Source organism: Lepidochelys kempii, chromosome 7 (genome assembly GCF_965140265.1).
Source record: "Lepidochelys kempii isolate rLepKem1 chromosome 7, rLepKem1.hap2, whole genome shotgun sequence".
Lineage (NCBI taxonomy): Eukaryota > Metazoa > Chordata > Testudines > Cheloniidae > Lepidochelys > Lepidochelys kempii.
This window is the reverse complement of record NC_133262.1, coordinates 32557043-32576908: the sequence shown is the minus strand read 5'-3', so window position 1 is coordinate 32576908 and position 19866 is coordinate 32557043. Positions and strand designations below refer to the sequence as shown.

At 46.6% G+C, this 19866-nt stretch overlaps 1 protein-coding gene across 1 annotated transcript in view; it reads right to left on the bottom strand.

Annotated features, from left to right (window-relative positions):
• Nucleotides 1–259: 259 nt before the first annotated feature.
• Nucleotides 260–19866, bottom strand: part of EHD1 (EH domain containing 1) — a 36706-nt gene continuing 17099 nt past the window's right edge. The window contains exons 3-5 of the mRNA XM_073351938.1: nucleotides 9877–10289; nucleotides 4354–4518; nucleotides 260–3094 (exon numbers count right to left, since the gene is read on the bottom strand). Of these exons, the coding sequence (XP_073208039.1) occupies nucleotides 2570–3094; nucleotides 4354–4518; nucleotides 9877–10289 (1103 nt within the window). The 3' untranslated portion in view covers nucleotides 260–2569. The remainder of the gene's footprint in view (nucleotides 3095–4353; nucleotides 4519–9876; nucleotides 10290–19866) is intronic.

Below are 19866 nucleotides of genomic sequence, written 5' to 3'. Positions count from 1 at the left end.
CCTCTCCCTCCACCAACAGAAACCATGTAATGTTAAGGCCACCTCCTATATATGGGTCCAGAGTCAAGTTTAGGCTGGTGTTTTAGGCCTGCATTGAAGATCAGTTCCCAGCTCAGGAGACACTCTAGCAAGAGTCCCATGTTGGTAGCAGCTCTTGCCAGCACAGGTTCAACTCTGTTAAGATGTGGTGCATTCCCTTTAAGAAGGCTCCGAAGCCACCTCCCCTGGCATTTCCCAGGACGCAGACTCAGGAGCTGCAGAACTTGCAAATACATTTTAATAGTTTCAAAAAGATTTAGACAGGCTTAAACAGAGTGCACTTCCCTCTTCTGATGCACAAGCCTGGGAGAGGCCATCCCCCCACTGAGAACTGCTTCACTGTACAGGAAGTAAACAAGTAATGTACATAGTTAACAGATGTTAAAGCACAGTCCTTAAAATCTGACACTCCTTTGGCAGAGTCCACATGGAGAAGGCCAGGAAGCTGGGAACATTCTAGCCAGTTACCTGAAGTATCAGAGCTTTAGTCTCTTGACTGTCACATGGACTCAGCCAGAAATACTGGACCCCCTTCGGCAACCTGATACCAAACAGCTTTTGATTCTCTATCAGTGGTGTCAGTCACACAAACCACGTACATGTTGAGCAGAGCCAGGCTGTTAAGCAGCTGATAAGGGATCCCAGGCGAAACATTTTTGGCTGCTTGCCTGTGAAAGCACCAAGAGAAACCCACTGATCGATGTTGCCTCCACTCCAACAGCCACAGGAATAAGGCACATCTCTTACGGAGAGGCCTCCACTTTAACCATCCCCCCCACCCCAATCTCACAGCCTGGCAGGAGGATGTTGTGGCAAACCCTTTAGGCCTCTCCCAGCACTGTGCTGCCATTGCTTCATAGGAAGCTCTGGCATGGAGGGTTTGAGAACAGCCTAAATTGGCTGCCCAATCCCAGCAGGACTCAGTGCACTTAACTGTGGGTGCCTCTGAAGGCTGCAGTCTGGGCTAGGACATCAATCAGTGTTGGTAGAGAGAATGGTTAAAATTGCAAGCAGATGAGAGTTGTTTGAGGGCTGCTGGCAGGGCCCTGAAGTTGACAGAAGGCCAATAAACTAAGGCAACCTAAGGAACTGCAGTCACCACCTGTGCAGCGGTGAATCAGGAACAGGGCCACCCTTTTCCCATAAAGTTCTTTGCTAACAGTTCCAGATCTAGCCCTGGAGGTTGACAAAGACAGGCTGAGTTTAGCGATAGTCACTATCAGCAGACTGGAGCATGCTGCCAGAGTAACTGTTTTTAACCCACCTTGAGTTTAATTCCAAGGCTTCTCAGGATGAATGTTTCTAGACAGAAAAGAGTTAGAGGTGAACATCTGACCATGTGATGCAGTGCAAAGTGCGTCAGTTACACAAGGTGAGGATTAACAGGCTCAGATTAGGCCATACCTTGCACATCTTAGACCAGGGCAAAGCCAGAGGGAAATGCTACAGCAGAAGAGTCTGCACTGGAGCAACTGAGGAGACATGGCTTGGGACAGTGAGGTCAGACCTGTGAAGTTTTAAGGAAGAGGCAGCCTCTAGAATAGACTATCTTCCTGTTTGAGAAATTCAGGCTTCTCAGAACTGAGATGTGGATTGTGAAATTTACAAGAAGCCAGGTCAGTGAAGTAGGTGTCTAAAAGGAAGTGAGGGCTTTGAGTGGGATTCAAAGGAAGTATGACAACTTGCTGTCTTCTGTAAGGGGAGTCCAGGAGTGAAAGACACAACAAGCAGCACCAGGGATCCCCCACCAAAGAGGTCTGTCCATGTTCCTTTAAGAGCCCCTCTCCAATTTTAACTAGTCTCCATTTTTGGTAGCTAGAGCCAAGCATAATTAACACTCATTTACTTGTAAACATTTCTATATGGGAAGATCAGAAAGCCCTGGAGAAATGACCCTCTATCTTAAAACCAACCACCTGGGTCATTAGCATAAAAACTGCTCTGTACATAGGGGGAAGTCAGCTTAGAACTGAACTGATGTGTTTGGACCATGTTCCAAAGAGAATTAGAACTGCTTCACCACCATGGGAATTACAGTGCCTGCTCCCCCAGAAAAATCAGACAGCTGGGGGGGTGGGGGGGGACCAGAGTTGTGCCATCCCAGCACAAGGGTGAAGCCGATTCCATTGTGAACAGTACTCCCAGGCAGGGGGATTGAACTGATGTTCGCAGCTCAGCTATGCTGCCTTGCCACAAGGAGCCATTCATTCAACACCTTAGGAAGACAAACCAGTTGTATTAGCAGCTCCTGGAGCAGCACCTCAAGAGATAAAGGGGAACAAAAATGCAGCCTTGAATATATTAAAAATATCATTCTTGTGCACAATATGACATGTCTGAGGATTTCATTCAGATCTTATCACTCCCATAGATGGGGGCATTTGGAAGGAAGGTGTAAATTTGGTGCCTTTTGAAGCAAAATTCAAACTGTCCACCAGCTCTCAGGGGTTGTGGATCTTTAGCAGAGTTAGATGTTGAAATCCAGGCATCTGGCTGCCCACCCCCCCTCCATTTAGAGGATGCTGGGGAGTCATTCGGGTCTGCGTTTGGAGGGGGGCACTAGATGGGGGGGTAGTTCTGCAGGCAGCTCATGCCCTTCTAGCTTCACCTTGATCAAGTGGTTGGCCAGTGCAAACTCCTCATCATCTAAGAGTCCATCTTTGTCCACATCAGCCAGTTTCCAGATCTTGCCCAGGACAGTGTTGGGCAACTTTGATTTCACCATCTCTTTCTTGGCACTGGCGCCTGTGATCTTACCATTGACAGGCGAGAGGGTGTAGAAGATCTCATCATAGCTGGGCTTGTCCTTTCCCACCACCCACTCAATGTCATCAATGCCCTCGCCAGCCCCCTCCCCATAGCCATGGCCAAAGGGCCCATTCATAGTGCCCTCAAAGGCCCCGCCCTTCACGGCCTGGGTGGGCATCTGAGACTCTTCCTGCCGCACCATCACCATGAGCCGGGCAATGTCATTGGCCAGCATGTCGTCCACTGCGTCCAACAGCTTCAGCTTCAGGGGCTGGAACTTGCTGAAGTCTTGGCTCAGCAGGAGCTCCTGGGAAAGATGGCAGAGATCAGCATTCAGTGTGTGCTTTGGCACTTGGAAGCAGGCTGCTCCCCTATCCTACCCAATACCTAGCAACTCCAACCCATCCCTCAATGCCCATATGTCCCTGCCCCCATCCAGCCATGCCAAGCTGTCCCCCAATCCCATCCATCTATGAATCAGGCTGAAACACCCCCATCCAAAATCCCCATATGCTCCCAAACCAGGCCATCCCCAACCCATCCCCTGTGCCCACCTTGAGCTGCACCCACTCAATCCATCTGTGCCCTCCTGGACCACTTGTCCCCCTGCCCCCCTAACCCCTGGATACAACCCTCACCCCAGACACCAAGGCCTTTGGCTTTATAAGTTAGAAGCGGTGTGCGAAGTAGTCTGCAGCCACCTCTGGGATGGAGGACAGCTGCCAAGTGTCACACTGCACCATGGGGAATGGTAAGTTATTGTCAAGGGCATATGGGGAAGAGACTATTTCTAAGCAAGAAGTCAGGGACTCTCCACAACTACAGAAAGCTGAAGCTTCTTTGGGTCTCCTCCAGAACAGCCCATGGTGTGACCTGCATGGAGGCCTGTTCACCTTTCTTAGGAAGTGGGGTTTAAGTCATCCCAGACAGGGGATTAGCCTATGGTTCTAAGTAGTATTTTAAGTGCTGGGATTTAGGACTCCCTGCATCTCTTGCTCTAACCCACTAGACTCCACTCTTCCCAGCACTGGGACAGAACACAGGAGTTTTGGCTACCAGCACCCCCTGCTCTTCCCATGAGAAGAGCTTTCCTTTCAGATCAGCCCTGCTTCCAGGAACCCCAGTCCTGGAGGGCAAGAGCACAGAGCACTTCCCCTCCAGTTTACCACAGAAGCCCAGCCACTGACCTGGATCAGTGCCATGCTAGATTTAACAGTGGCATGGAGGGAATCGCTCATGCCCTGTCTCAAACATGAAGTCTTGGCCCTACTCTGAGCTGGAATTTCAGATCACCTGTGCAGCAGGAGGACCAGGTAAGACAGGGATGGTTTCAATCATCCCTAGTGGGGGGGGGGGGGGGGGCCGGCACTAATGGGATTCACTTCCATGCCAGAGGCTAGCCAGATAAGGCCACAAGCAAGCAGGAGTCTTCTGGGGCACGTGAGAAGTTGTCCTTAGCTAGTATCAGGTGCATCAGTGGCTGGGCCTAGATGTGACCAAAACTCCTAACAAGGCCCTGCACTTCAGACCCTGCCCCCCCCTCACCCCCAAGGCACGGCTTTGCACCTGCATCTTGCGCAGATTGGGGAAGTCCCCAGGGGAGATCTGATGCTCCCGCTCAATCTTCAAGTAGATCTCTCCGAGGTTGTTCACCAGCTCCTTCTTTTTGCTCTCCTTCCCAAACACATTGGGCATCTCCTTCTTCAGAGAGCTGATTATGTAGGCATGGACCTAGGGAAAGGAAGAGAGAGGAGCTGCCATTCCTGGTTGACAGCATATCACTTCCCCTGCCCTAATACAGACACAATTCCTTCCCAGAGCAGGAAGTAGAATCCAGGCATCCTTGCTCCCAGCCTCACTGCTGCTCTAACCCACTTGACCACATTCCCCTCAGTGCCAGGAATAGAACTCGTGGGCACTAACCCCAAGATACCCTATTCACTTCACAAAACCCATGAGTCAATCTCAAGAGTACTTCCTTATAGGGGGCAAGTAGCTTTATCCTCACTTTAGAAAGGGGAAACTGAGGTACAGGGGTGGGGAAGGGTCACCCATCGGGGCAGGAACAGAATCACTTAACGGAACCTCAGTCAGATGCTGGGGAAGGAAACATGGTGGATCTAAAGGAAATCAGTTGGAAAGGGTGAGGAATTTTGGAAGAGACGTTTGAGTAAAGACGGGGAGTATTTTACTTGGGGAATGTAACCCTTCTCACTGGAGGAGGAAAATGTTTGGAAGGTTCTCTTCAACTTTTGCCAGTATATCAGTAGATACAATAAGATCCTTAGTCACTGCCATAAACTTTTACCTGTCACTTTTGCCTTCCTGCTTTCAGATGTCCCCTTCCTTTACTGTGTTAGAAAGCAAAGCTCCCATTGTTGGGCCAAGTCATGCAGGCCCTTGTGGTGTAGGGAACTTCCACTGATTTTAACAAAAGGAGGGTTTGTAGTGTGGGGTGTCATTAGTATTTATATGGTGGCCAAATCTAGAATTGTTTGTTACTTGCATATGCATCTTACGTTCACGGAGGATGGACCCATCCATGGCTATTAGCCAGGATGGGCAGGGATGGTGTTCCTAGCCTCTGTTTGCCAGAAGCTGGGAATGGATCACTTGATGATAACCTGTTGTGTTCATTTCCTCTGGGGCATGTGGCATTGGCCACTGCTGGAAGACAGGATACTGGGCTAGCTGGACCTTTGGTCTGACCAAATATAGTTGTTCTTATGTACCCACAAGGGACCATTGCCTCAAGTCCCAGCCTGTGGGGAAGCTTAGCCATGTTCTGCTGGTGCCCCTCACTCCTGACCCGCAGTGGCTTTGCTTCCCAGCCTCTTGTTCAACATTTCCCATGAAATCCTGTCTATATCGATATGGGCATTTGAGCATCACAATGGCTTTTTTCCTCACTACTGAAGTTGTCCTGGAGTGTGGGGGAGTCAGGGCCCTGTACCCCCACTTCCTGCAATTCACCATGACTCGCCAGCCAGTAAAACTGAAGGTTTATTGGAGGAGAGGAACACAGTCCCAAGCAGAGCTTGTAGGTACATCCAGGACCCCTCAGTCAAGTCCTTCTGGGTGGGGAAGGGAGCTTAGACCCCAGTCCTGGGGCTCCCTCTGTTTCCACAGCCAGCTCCCAACTGAAACCCCCTCCAGCCATCTCACACCCTACTCCCCCTGGTTCCTCCTCCAGCCTTTGGCCAGTTTCCTGGGCAAAAGGTGTCACCTAGCCCCAACCCCCCTCCTGGGCTCTCATGTTACATGCTCAGGTATCTTCCCTCAAGGAGAGGTCTCCCATCCCCAATGTAGACAGTCCCAGTAAAACTCCCCTGCAACATTCCCAGGTCAACACTCCCCACTGCATCACAGAAGGATTCTCTCCATTTTACAGGTGGGAAACTGGAAAAGTCTCTTCCTTCTGGGCCTCAACATCAGAGCCAGACTTGAACCCAGGTCTTTTAAGTGCCAGGTTAGACCTAGTAATTCATTCCCCATGGAATGCCAGGTGGCCTTAACTGGTACTAGTCTAGGGATCAAGTTTTCAAGAGCATCTAAGTGACTTTAGTTTCTTAAAGCCCATGGTCTTTCACTGAGACTTCAGTTCTTGAGGAACTCTAGATAGTTTTATCCTAAGACTGGAGTCTGAATGGGTAATGGCCTATGGAGCAGTCATCCAGTCCAAGCCATCAGAGATTAAGGCCAGAAGACTCTTGATCTAGCCCAGCCTCTTGCATAAAAGGCCAGACAGAAAGGATGGTTTACTGGTTAGAGCACTAACCTAGGACTTGAGACCTGCAACTGACGTCACACTAGGTGACCTCAGACAAGTCACTTTGGCTCTGATTCAGTTTTCCCATCTGTAAAATGGAGTTAAGTCACACTGACTCCAGGATGCCACAGGTATATTTAGGATTGTAAGGCACTAAAGTACTTAAGAGTGAGAATTCCACCTCACTATATGAAGCCTGTAATTTGTTTGAAGCTATAGCATCTTAGAGTGACATGCAGTCTATTAATGGAGAATCCACCACATTTCTTGGTCAGTTCTTGCAACAGTCACCCACCCTCACTGTGAAACATTTGCATCTTTCTGGTTTGAATGCCTTGCTTCATCTCATTCCGCTTTTTGCGTGATTGAAGAGCCACCTACTATCAGAAAATTCTTCCTCATGTCACTGTCTTTAAGGCCCTACAAGTCACCTCTTAACCCAACGTCTACTGACTTCTGCCACTGTAGCTATGCTGGCAAATCACACCTGTTTTACACAGCTATGCTGATGTGCCACTTGATTGGCACGGTGCAGCTTACACCAGCCTGCCAAACACTTAGTACCCTATTTTGCTCAGGAAGGCGGAAACGAGCTATACCAACAAGAGCACTTTTGCCAGTATGGCTGCATGCACACTAACAGTGCTTTGCCAGTGCAGCAGGCTGGAATTCCTGTGGTGCTCTGGGTGTAGGACCTGCTTTAGTCTCTGAAGAGTCCCGCTAAGCCAGCAAGACTTGCTCAGGCACATTTCCTGGATTCATTTTGAGTTATATTTAAACTTCTACTTTTAGAGCAGCAGTGATTTCAAATCCTTCTTCCATCTGCAAGGCGTGTGGGGATCATGAAGACCTTGGAAGGGTTAAGATGCTTATCAGGTGAAACTGGATTCTTGCTCTTTGTAGGCACAGCTCATTTAATGGTAAGATATTCTACCCCTCCCCCACAAGTTGCTGCACTGTGGTGGCTTTTATGCCTGAAGTGGTTGTGTGGCAGGACAAGGATGGAGCTTCTCCACTCCCAGGAGTGGGTTGTGGGAATGCTATCCTGCCTGGGGCAGTCTTTACTGTCACACCAGTGACATTAGAATCAGGATTAAGTCATTTTTATACTCAAAGAGTCAAGTTACAGGGGAGGGATCAACTTACAAGTTAGTCACATGCCAGCCTGAGACATGCTCAAACTGCTTTCAAGCCAAGTGGACTAAGCTGGGCAGTCTTCCCCTCCCACAAGGTCAGTGGCACAGCCAGGCATTTAACCCAAGTTTTCTGACTCCCACTTGGTACCTTAGCTACTAGCCCATACTGCCTCCCAAAGCATCATTTCAGGTGGCTAGTGTACATAGACTTACTTTGAGAGATGCAGCCTGGGATAATGGAGTAGACATTCAATGTAAAGCTTATTCCTGCAATTGGTTAGTGAGTCTACTGGCATTCTAAGTGAAATGCCCGAGTCAGTGTCAGAGAACGTGTGTGTGCTGGGCATCTTGCCTGGCCACTCAAACTAACAACTCTACAGGGAGAGTTATTACAAACTAGTATCCAAGAAAGATTAATCCAAACTGGACCAGATGCAGAGGAGGGCTCTTAGGCTGATCATGGGAATGAAGAGCAGATCTTGCAAAAGGAGAGCGAGAGCTGTGCTCGGTTAGCCTTTGAAAAAACAAAGGCTAAGAGGGGACCCAATTGCTCTCTAAATATATTTGGGGTTAACCCCAGGGAGGGAAGAGCTATAGCAGCTCAAAGACAATATTGGCACAACAAAGAACAGAAACTGACCAGGAATCCACTGAGGCTGGAAATAAGGAAAGATTCTGGAACAGCCTCCCAGAAGGAATAGTGGGGATCAGACAACCTAACGAGTTTGGAACCAGGATGTGACTACAGCTGCCCACAATAGCAGGGACTAGATTCCATGACTCAGGTGGTCCCTTCCATTTCTGTTTCTATATATCTCTGCTGACTTACACTGAATTACAGGAGGTTTTAAATACCAGTCATGGACCAGAATGCCATTGTGCTAGGTGCTCCATAGACAAAGAACAAGAATTTGATCTGTTAGACTAATCAGTTAGGGTTTGAAATTGCACTGATTTTAGAAAGCCTGGTCAGCTAAACAGATATTTGTTCCTTCTGAAGTAGATTGTGCTGAAATCAAGCAGCAGTTTGGATCTTTGAGAAGCCTAGTGCCAGTTCTGGTTTCAGGAGCTATTTCTGACCCATGTCAATGCCGAGCCCTGTGATTTCTCTGAAGCAAACAAGGTTTTTACAGCTCCTTCCAGTCAGTGCAAAGAGAAACTGAAAACAGAGCTAGAAAAAAAAAAACAGCTGTGTTCCCATGAAGAGCTGCACTTTTCCACCCAGGTTTTGTTTTACTAGCTAGGCTTATATGTTAGCAGATCTCTAAGGCATCATCCATTGCAAGGTAAAGAGTTTAAGGTGGAATTTCCACAGCACGGCTCAGAAATTTCCATAATTTCTTCTTTCCCCGAACTGACCCAGTAACAAAGCCTCAACTCTCCAGCAAGGGAAATTATCTGAGGGATTTCCCCCTGCTGTAAAATGCAGTTGTCAGTAATAGTCTGGGTTCTATTCCTGGCTCTGTCACAAGATCCCTATTCTATTTTATCTCAAAACCCATACTTCTGGGAGTAGTGTGCCATTAGTTGACTGGAGTGGTGAGAAACCACTGCAGGTTAGCAGGCAGTACAAGCTATACATTACCTACCCTTGGATTGGAGCCATGGCTGTTCTTGCACTGGCGACTTGCACTAAATACCAGATGCTACACAGGCTTCACTGGTGCAGATAGTATCTACATTAGGGGCTTGTATTGACACAGCTAAAGCAGTGGGAACATGGATTGGGAGTCAGGACTCTAGGTTTTCTTCCAGTGCTATGGGAACATGGGGTCTAGTGAGTTAGAGCAGGGAGCTGGACACAGTACTGGTGGTTGCTATTCCCAGGTCTGCTGTTAAACAACCTTGAGGGAGCCCCTACCCCTTGGTGTCTCTTCCCACCATGTGGATATTCAGACAGCTCTCTGGAGCAGGTATTATCTCATTGGGGCTCTCTGCAGTGAGCAGGGCAATGTCTCTCCCTCCCGCATTTTTGCTAGAGACTCTGATCTCGATCTGGGGGAAAGGTGCCTGCAGCCACCTGGCACAATAGGCACACCCCTGCACTTGGTCAGGGGAACTCCGAAATGCTACATTAACACTAGTCAAGTATCGCCCTAGTTCAGAGAAGGCTTCCTCTAGACCGAATGCCAGCCATATAACAGTGTCTGTGGCTCACTAGAGGGAATGCTTGGGACACCGTACCTTGGCTAGCCTGGCTCTCTTGATGAGGTCATTGAGCTTGCGGAGTGCAGCATTCCTGGGCAGGGACTGAATATCTTTGAAGAGATCCTGCTCTTCTGCTTCAAAGAGCTTCCTGTTCTCAGGGATGAGGAGTGGCTGGGACCAGAAGGAGCCAATGTAGACCCGCACCACCTCTGGGGTGTTTATGATCTTCCCCAGTGACCACATGAGGGCACCGTAGACCCGCATCAGCTGTTGAGTCTCAATCTGGTCGGCTTTGTTCAGCACCACCCGGATCTTGTCCTCGTGGTTCTTCAGGGCCTTGATCACCTCCGAAAACTCATCTGAGATGTCAAGCTTGTGAGCATCGAAGAGGAGAATAATACGGTCCACACGCTCTGCAAACCACTCCAGTACTGCTGCGAAGTCGTAGCCTGCGAGAGAGGGATGTTTATACACAAGGACTGCAGCTAAGAAGGCTGCTAGAGAGGAGAGCATCAACTTGGGACTCTGGAGACCCTGGTCTACTCCCAGCCCCATCACTGACCCTGACAAATGATTGCCCCCATGCCTCAGTTTCCTCTCCCATCTTGTCTTACTCATTTGTGTTGGGGTAGCACCTAGGAGCCCCAACACTAGCCATGGAACAGAAGTTGTGCTATGTACTATGCAAATTGACTGCCCCAGAGAACTTAGAGTCATCTATTAGATTGCACACTTTAGATCGGGACTGAATTGTGTCCACCACCTACGGTTAATGCTAAGCTCTCCACACTATTTTTCCAAGCTTAGATCTCTGATCTTCAGAAAGATCTCATTATCCCTGGTTTAAAGATAAGGGAATGTTTAAGGCCAGAACGGACCATCAGATCTAGTCTGGCCTCCTATCAGGCCATTCAGTTTCACCAGATACCCCTATACCAAACCCAACAATTGAGTTAAACCAAAGCATTTCAGCCCTCAGGAGACTAACCTGTTGTGAGCCCCGTCAGAGAACAAGAGAAACCAAAGGGCTATCAATGCCAGAGGCCCCTGTGATGGCAGAAAATTGCTGCAGTGAGACACCTAGTGATACCAGCAGATTACCCATGCTACAGAAGAAGGCAACATCTGCTTGTGCAAGGCCCACCCTGCCTGCTGTTTCTGCAAATCTGACCTGGAAGGGAGGAAAGTGTTTTGTTCCAGGACCAACCAGCAGGCCAATGGCCAACCTAGGAATAAAGCTCTTTGGAACAGGAATTGTGTTGACAGGGTCTGGTCCATGATTGGAGCTCCTACACATTACAGGTTTCCCAAGTCCCAGTCCTGTGCTCTGGCCACTAGTTAGTGTCAGCAGAAATACTGGTTACTATAGGAATGACTGAGCATTCTCCACATTCCTGAGAGAGACTGAAAAACCCTCCTTGAACTGCAAACCTCATGCGAGTGAATCTGCAATCAGACTTGCTGTAGCAGGAGCTTGGCCGGCTATTTTAACTTCTAGTAAGGCTGGAGGTGAGGCAGCCATACAGCACACTGCAGTAGCAGATGCACTCCAGTCTGAGAAAGCTTGCTTCCAGCAGTGCAGTGCCATGTGAACACAGAGGATGCCCCAAGCAGATATGCAAGTTACACAAGAACTGCTTAGCTCAAAGTGCTGCCACCTCTGGTGTGAAGCCAACTGAACAGCACCCAGCAACACTATGCATACATAGTCCACACACTGAAAGGGAGGGATTTTTTTTGTAAAGGCTGATGTAGTTATTGAAGTTAGGCTCTTGCTAGGACAACACCCTGCAACCGTCTTCACAAGAGGATTGTCTCCCATTTGTGAGCAAGCTAAGCTTTGCTCCCCATGTCACCTGGGAAACTGCACCTACTGCCACAGAGCTCACTACCTGCACCTCAGGGTGGTAACTAGAGCCGGACAAGGACTTTTTGGTCCATTGGCAATTTAAGAGAAACTTGTTTTGGGTTGAACTAAATGTTTTGAATCTGGCCATTTAAGTTTTGAATTTTAATATGCTTCAAGGAAATTGAGAAAGTCAGTTCAAACCAAAGGACATTGAAGTGTTTTGTTCTAACATCAGTGTTTGAGTCAGATTTTTTCTTCAACAATGCAACAAAACTGCTATGAAAGCTTCTCTCTATAGAAGTATTACCTCACCTGCCCAGTCTCATGAATTTGTGAAGCGTGTTATTGAATTTGCATTTTCACTGAAGAGTGACTTAAAAAATTCACCCACATCTACTTATAACTCAGGGAAAGTGCCACCTACTTAAGGCCCCTAGGCCCTAACTAAGTTCACAGCACCTCTATGCTAGGTGCAGTACAGTGACAGCCTCCTAAGAGCTTACTATCTAGCTAGGCCCAAGTCACAGCTTGAGCCTGGCTGCATGGCAGCTATGTTGTTACCATACTGGATTGCAAAACAATCAGGTGTCACTGTCAGCACTGCAGGAAGGATTAATTATGACTTTCAACATCTCAGCTCTTCCAGACATGCCAAACCCACCAAAAAAAGTAGAAATTGGGTTTTGTTTTGGCTTAATTGGCTTGAGTTGCTTGTTGGCTAGCAGCTTGTTGCTTTTTTTATTGCTCTGGGCAAGGGGGAGCAAGGAGGGGAGAGAGAGTCAGGATGCATAGCAGTCCCACCACGGTTCCAGACTGCATGCTGGGGGTTTCTTTGAGATTAGCTTGATTTTTGGCTTATTGTGAAAGTCAGGGTGCTTATTTACCACATGAAAGTTGGCAACTGTACTCTTCTCCTGCAATGTCCTTTATCTGTGCATTTGGAGAGACTTCAGGATGCCTGCATCCAAAACCTTTCACTAAAAAGGTGTAATTGCATACCAGGCAGACTCCATGATCAGCCAGCAGAATCCCTCTACATGAGGGAATTGTTGTTTGGGGTTAAGGCATTGGACTGGGACCCTCAGGTTTGATTCCCAAACTCTTCTACAGACTCCATGTTACTTTGGCCAAGTCCTCTCCTGTGCCTCAGCTCCCTCCCTCAGGGTGAATAATTCCTTGTCTATTTACACTGAGTTAGGGACTCTGCAAACTAGGTGCTGTGCCAGTGGTTTAGTCTTTAGATTGTGGACCCCTACAAAATTTTAAATGGAGGCAGACCCCTTTGGAAATCTATTGTGTATATGTTGCTGAATTCTATTCAGTCAGTTTTCAGTCTAAGTCTTTCATGGACCCCTCAGTCTCACATATATAGCTGTGGCTTTCAATATAATATAGTATCTAAGGGTTACTTGTAATGCAAGTGTAAAATGGAAGTTAGATCCTCTACACATAGAGCGCTAACCTTTAGCCATTCAATAAAGAGTCACTTCAGCAATCACTCCCCTTCCCATACTTAAAGGCCTTAATCTCTAATGCCTTTAGCCTTTCACCTCTTGAGGCAGGGCAGTACTATTATCCCTATTGTACAGATGGTGGCAGAGACTGAAGGACTTGCCCAAGGTCACATGGGAAGTTTGTCTGAGCTGGGAGACCTCAGTTCAACTCTCACGTCCTCAGATAGCTCCCTAAGCACTACACCATCCATCCTTCCTCTCCAGGACACTATAGAGAAGTGATACTTAGTGTCTCGACTTGACTTCAAGAGTGAAGACACTAACAATCCATCCTGAGAATTCTCAGCATTCAGCTGTATAAGTGTTTTGCTAAATGCTAGCTTACTTTTTATAAAGTGTCTCAAATCTCAGTCTGAGAATAAAGTCCTTTAGCTAGTGTGATTGTGGCAAAGACAGATGGGTAATTTCTGGGGCTTTCAGAAGGACTCAACAGTATTCATGATTAAGAAGAGTCCCTCAATCATATTCTAAGCAGCAGCCCTACTGCTATATAAACTATGTTGGACGCTATGTAGAATCAAATGAAATAAAAATCTGAAATGAATTCACATGTTCCATAGAATCTCTATGGATAGTAATTCCAGGCTCTATTAAGAATATAACAGTAGGGATCCATTATCAACCATGTGACCAGGACAGGGATAGTGATGATGAAATGCTAAGGGAGATGAGAGGCTATCGAAATAAAAAACTCAATAATAGTGGGGGATTTCAATTATCCTGATATTGACTGGGTACATGCCACCTCAGGATGAAATGCAGACACAATTTCTCGATACTTTAATAACTGCTTCTTGGAGCAGCTGGTACAGGAACCCATAAGGGGAGAGGCAACTCTCGATCTAGTCCTGAGTGGAGCGCAGGTTCTGGTCCAAGAGCTAACTAACAGGACTGCTTGGAAATAGTGATAACATTTAACATTCCTGTGGTGGGAAGAACACCTCAACAGCCCAACACCGTGGCATTTAATTTCAGAAAAGGGAACTATGCAAAAATGAGGTGGTTAGTTAAACAAATTAAAAAGGTACAGTGACTAGAATGAAATCCCTGCAAGCTGCATGGACACTTTTCAAAGACACCATAATAGAGGCTCAACTTAAATGTATACCCCAAATTAAAAATAAAAAAATCAGTAAAAGAACTAAAAAAGAGCCACTGTGGTTTAACAGCCATGTAAAAGAAGCAGAGAGATAAAAAGGCATCTTTTAAAGAAGTGGAAGTCAAATCCTAGTGAGGTAATTAGAAAGGAGCATAAACACTGCCAAATTAAGGGTAAAAAAAGTAATCAGAAAAGCCAAAAAGGAGTTTGAAGAACAGCTAGCCAAAACACTCAGAAGGTAACAAGATGTTTAAGTACATCAGAAGCAGGAAGCCTGCTAAACAATCAGTGGGGCCCCTGGACAATCAATAGACAAAAGGAGCACTTAAAAACGATAAAGTCATTGCAGAGAAACTAAATGAATTCTTTGCTTCAGTCTTCACGGCTGAGGATGTTAAGGAGACTCCCAAACCTGAGCAGTCTTTTGTAGGTGACAAATCTGAGGAATTGAAGTGTCATGAGTGGTTTTGGAATTAATTGAGAAACTTAACAGTAACAAGTCACTGGGACCAGATAGCATTCACCCAAGAGTTCTGAAAACTCAAATTTGAAATTGTGGAACTATTAACTAACTGTTCTTTAAATCAGTTAGTGTACCCAATGACTGGAAGATAGCTAATATAATGCCAATATTTAAGAAGGGCTCTAGAGGTGACCCTGGCAATTACAGACCAGTACATCTAATGTTAGTACTGGGCAAATTAGCTGGAACAATAGTCAAAAAAATTGTCAGACACAGACCATAAATTATTGTGCAAAAGTCAACATGGTTTCTGTAAAGGGAGATCATGTCCTACTAATCTATTAGAGTTCTTTGAGGGGGTCAAAGATATGGACAAAGGGGATCCAGTGGAGATAGTGTACTTAGATTTCCAGAAAGCCTTTGACAAGGTCCCTCACCAAAGGCTCATATGTAAACTAAGTTGTCATGAGATAAGAGGGAAGACCCCTTCATGGATTGAGAACTGGTTAAAAGAGAACAAAGGGTAGGAATAAATGTAAATTTTCAGAATAGAGAGGGGTAACTAGTGGTGTTCCCCAAGGGTCAGTCCTAGGACCAATCCTATTCAACTTATTCATAAATAATCTGGAGAAAGGGGTAAACAGTGAGGTGGCAAAGTTTGCAGATGATACTAAACTACTCAGATAGTTAAGACCAAAGCAGACTGTAGAGAACTTCAAAAGATCTCACAAAACTAATGACAGGTTTCAGAGTAGCTAAGTGATTGGGCAACAAAATGGCAAATGAAATTTAATGTGGATAAATGTAAAGAAATGCACATTGGACAAAATAACCCCAACTATACATACCATATGATGGGGGCCAATTTAGGTACAACTAATCAGGAGAAAGATCTTTGAGTCATTGTGGACACTTCTCTGAAGATGTCCATGCAGTGTGCAGCGGCAGTCAAAAAGCCAACTGGATGTTAGGAATCAAATAAAGGTAGAGAACAAGTCAGAGAATATCTTATTGCCTTTATACAAAGCCATGGTATGCTCACATCTTGAATACTGCATACAGATGTGGTCCCCTCATCTCCAAAAAGATATACTGGCATAAGAAAAGGTTCAGAAAAGGACAACTAAAATGATTAGGGATTGGAATGGGTCCCATATGAGGATAGATTAAAGAGGCTAGAACTTTTTATCTTGGAAAAGAGGAGACTAAGGGGGGCTATGATAGAGATATATAAAATGATGAGTGGTGTGGAGAAAGTGGATAAGGAAAAGTTATTTACTTGTTCCCATAATATAAGAACTAGGGGCCACCAAATTAAATTAACGGGTAGCAGGTTTAAAACAAATAAAAGGAAGTTCCTTCATTCAGTGCACACAGTCAACCTGTGGAACTCCTTGCCTGAGGAGGTTGTGAAGGCTAGAACTATAACTGGATAAATTCATGGAGATTAAATCCATTAATGGCTATTAGCCAGGATGGGCAAGGAATGGTGTCCCTAGCCTCTGTCAAAGAGTGGAAATGGATGGCAGGAGAGAGATCACTGGATCATTACCTGTTAGGTTCACTCCCTCTGTGGCACATGGCATTGGCCACTGTTGGCCGACAGGATACTGGGATGGATGGACCTTTGGTCTGACCCTGCATGGCCATTCTTATGTTCCAATTTCCCTGCCCGCCATCTTCATCCACAGGCTTCAGAGCACTTTACAAAGGAGCATTATTCTCATTTTACAAATGGGGTGGAAGGACGACAACTTCTTCAGGTCTCACAGTAGGCCAGGTGCAGAGCTAGGAACAGAACCCAAGTTGGAGTCCTAATCCAGTGTGCCTGCCCACTAGGTTATATTGCCTGCCCTAAACTCAAGAACTCAGACTAAACTTCAGAAGAGGTGGCATCGGTAAGCATCCTACAGTATTTACACTTTATGCTTTTTGCCCTTCTAGAGCACTTCAAATACAAAGGCTCCACATACCTGGTATCAAGAAGGGAGTGATGTACTTCAGAGTTCATTTGTACTCCAATAGTGCCTAAAGGGCTGCACCAGTGGGGATCAAGACCTCATTGTGCCTTGACACCCCCAACTTAGAGCTTGCAGTGTAAAGAGGGTAGAGGGGAAACAGGCACAGAGGGAAGGCACTTGTCACAGATCACAAAGATCACTGGCAGAGTTAGAATAGGACCCAGGAGTCAACTCCAGTGACTAAAGCAAGGCAATTGGGACTATGCTACCTCACCCAGATCCAAAGACAGAGCTTCTCAAGTTTAGTTGCACGGTGGAATGGAATCCCTTGAACGTCATGGGAGAATCACAGCTGCCTCCCCCTCCTACACTCCAATCCTGTTTCTACAGCCAGATGTAAGTCCATTGCTCTGCTGAGGAATTTACTCAGACTGGCCACATGAGTTCATCAATTTACTGACAATGAAAAGAAAAAATGGGAAGCCACCAGCTGTGTAGTTCTGCCAAAGCCAAAGGGGAATTCTGTAGTATTTGCTCTTAAAGCACAAACAAGCCAATATACCAACAGCTGCCACTTCCTCTGGAGGAACCTCAAAAGGCAGAGATATGCATTATATTAGCACTGCCAACTCACAAGATGTCATTTCTTAAAGGCTTGGCTCCCAGAACCATATTATACAACAGTCCTTAAAAATAGTCTTAGTCTTCATAGTTAGAGGGGAGAGTTTGAAAGTAGGACTACTAAAGCCTCAAGTCAGATGACAAACAGATCGGTCTTAAAAATCTCATGATTTCTTGAAGCCCCAGCCTACTTTCCCAGTGCTTGGACCGATCACTTATGTACTGGACGTTATATTGTGAATAATCTGGATTTCTTGACAGCTACAAGCCATCCTGTTTTGTATGACCAATTGGTTTTAGAAGTTTGGGGTAACCACAAAATACAATATACATTCAGGTTAATATAAAAACCAAGGGTTGCTGAAGTCATGGCAGCATGGCTAGTGGTAAGGACTGGGGAAATCAAGTCAGGACACTTGGGTTTTAACACTAGCTCAGCCACAAATTCACTATGTTGCCAAAGGTCACAGCATAAGCCTGAGAGTACACCTCCCCTGCTTCTGGGACATCTGGAGGGTTAACCTGCACAGGACCTGGGTAAGGCCTTTAAAGCAAGGCAGAGAGAATGCTGCCCTTTAGAGGCTGGTCTTTGAATTTAAGACAGTTGTGTGCTCCCTTGCTATCCCTGGCTGCTAAACCACACCTGACAGGTATAATACACAGTGTTGTCACAATCTTGACCTGACATATTTCCCCACAGAGGAAAGCACTCAGTATAACCATATTCTGGTGAGTATAGGGTGCATTGTTCAGGTGGGGAGAGAGCCAACCCATCTGCCTAGACTGGAGGTGGGCCAATTACAGCCTGTGGGCCACATCTGGCCTGTGGGACTGTCCTGCCCAGCCCCTGAGCTCCTGGCCTGGGAGGCTAGCCCCTGCCCCCCCCATGCTGTCCCCCTCCCCTGCAGCCATGCCACTGCACAGGCAGAGCTCTGAGCTGCCTGCTCATGCAGGGCAGGGCAGCAGCCAGACATGCTGCTCTGAGTGGCATGGTAAGGGGGCTGGGGCATTGGATAAGGGGCAAGGGGGTCCCAGGGGCTTTTAGGGGGCAGGCAGGGGCCAGGCTGTTTGGGGAGGCACAGTCTTCCCTACCCAGCCCTCCATACAGTTTTGCACCCTGATGTGGCCCTCAGGCCAAAAAGTTTGCCCACCCCTGGCCTAGACCCACATTACTCAACTGCAGAGTAAGGAATGAAGAGAATTGGAGATCAGCACTCCCACAATACATGAGGAAGGTTAGACACATTCCAATCCCATAGCTGCTTGTGAATCAGCAAGTCTGACCACTGTTATGGGTCTGCTCTTTAAGAAGCAATGTTTTAAGAAAGTTCTCCTTTAACAACCCCAGGAGGAAGTTGTGGCCTGTTTGGTCAAACTGGGAATTTTCCCATGGCCTCAGTTGCCCCTGGGTAGAGCACAATTAGAGGTTAAGAGAAGTCATGGCCACTGCATGGACTGTTCAAGGGGAGCAGATTGGTCTTTGCATTGCTCCACTCACAGGTGAAGCAATCTATAGGTAAGGCTGGGTCAGATCATGGTGACAAGGAACAAGTAAATTCTGTGCCTTTGCTGGCAAGTTTTAGCCAAGTAGGGTTTATAGAAAGTCCTTGTCCTCCCCTGGACGGAAATTCAAGCAGAATCAGTATCCCACAAACTTCCCATGTTTCTGCAGAACTGCTTCAACTGTAAGTTTGCAGTGTTGTAGCCATGTTGGTCCCACAATATTAGAGCTCTAAGTTTGAAAGGATGCCTTTAAGCAATAGAAGTTGGTCCAATAAAAAAAAGTTACCTCACTGACCTTCTCTCAAGTTGAGAGGCAAGATCAGACCTATGGACCCATTAAGTCCATTATCCTACTCCCCACTTTCCACCCCAATAGCCTGCAAGCTCTTTTGAATTGGGTGCCATAGACAGGACAGTCCTTGATCCACTGAGACCTGGTCTAGTTGAGCATCCACCTACTGTCTCTTGTCCTTTGCTTGTATTTTTGGGGGAAGGGATCTTTGAGCTGTTTGTGTACAGTACCTGGCACAATGGGGTCCTGTCCATGTCTGGGGCTTCTGGGCACTACCACAAGACAAGCTGATAATGTAACAAGTGACCCTTTGAACTCTGCTAGGCTCCTTACGTGACAGCAAGTTCCACAAGAAACTACATTTGTAGAAGAGTTTCTCACCTTTCATTTTCAAATTTGCTGCTCCTCATTCAGTGTCCCCATTTCTGGCTAGCCAGCCAGAGTGGTTCTCTTCTCTGTTATACAGGACAGGAAGACTACATCACACTAGTAAACAAGCTGCAGGCACTATGCATTGTAATAAGTTAAACTACATTGCCAAGTGGCAACAGTAAAGTGTTACAATGTAGGTTTTTGGGGGTATTTTGCATCCAGCAATTAGTCACTTGGGAGGCTCATCTCAAGTCACTGGGTGATTCTGCTTGATACCTCACATCCAGTGCGCCCCAAAAATGTGCTGCATTTCATAACATTTGCATCAAAGGCTGAAGTAACTGCCTTATCT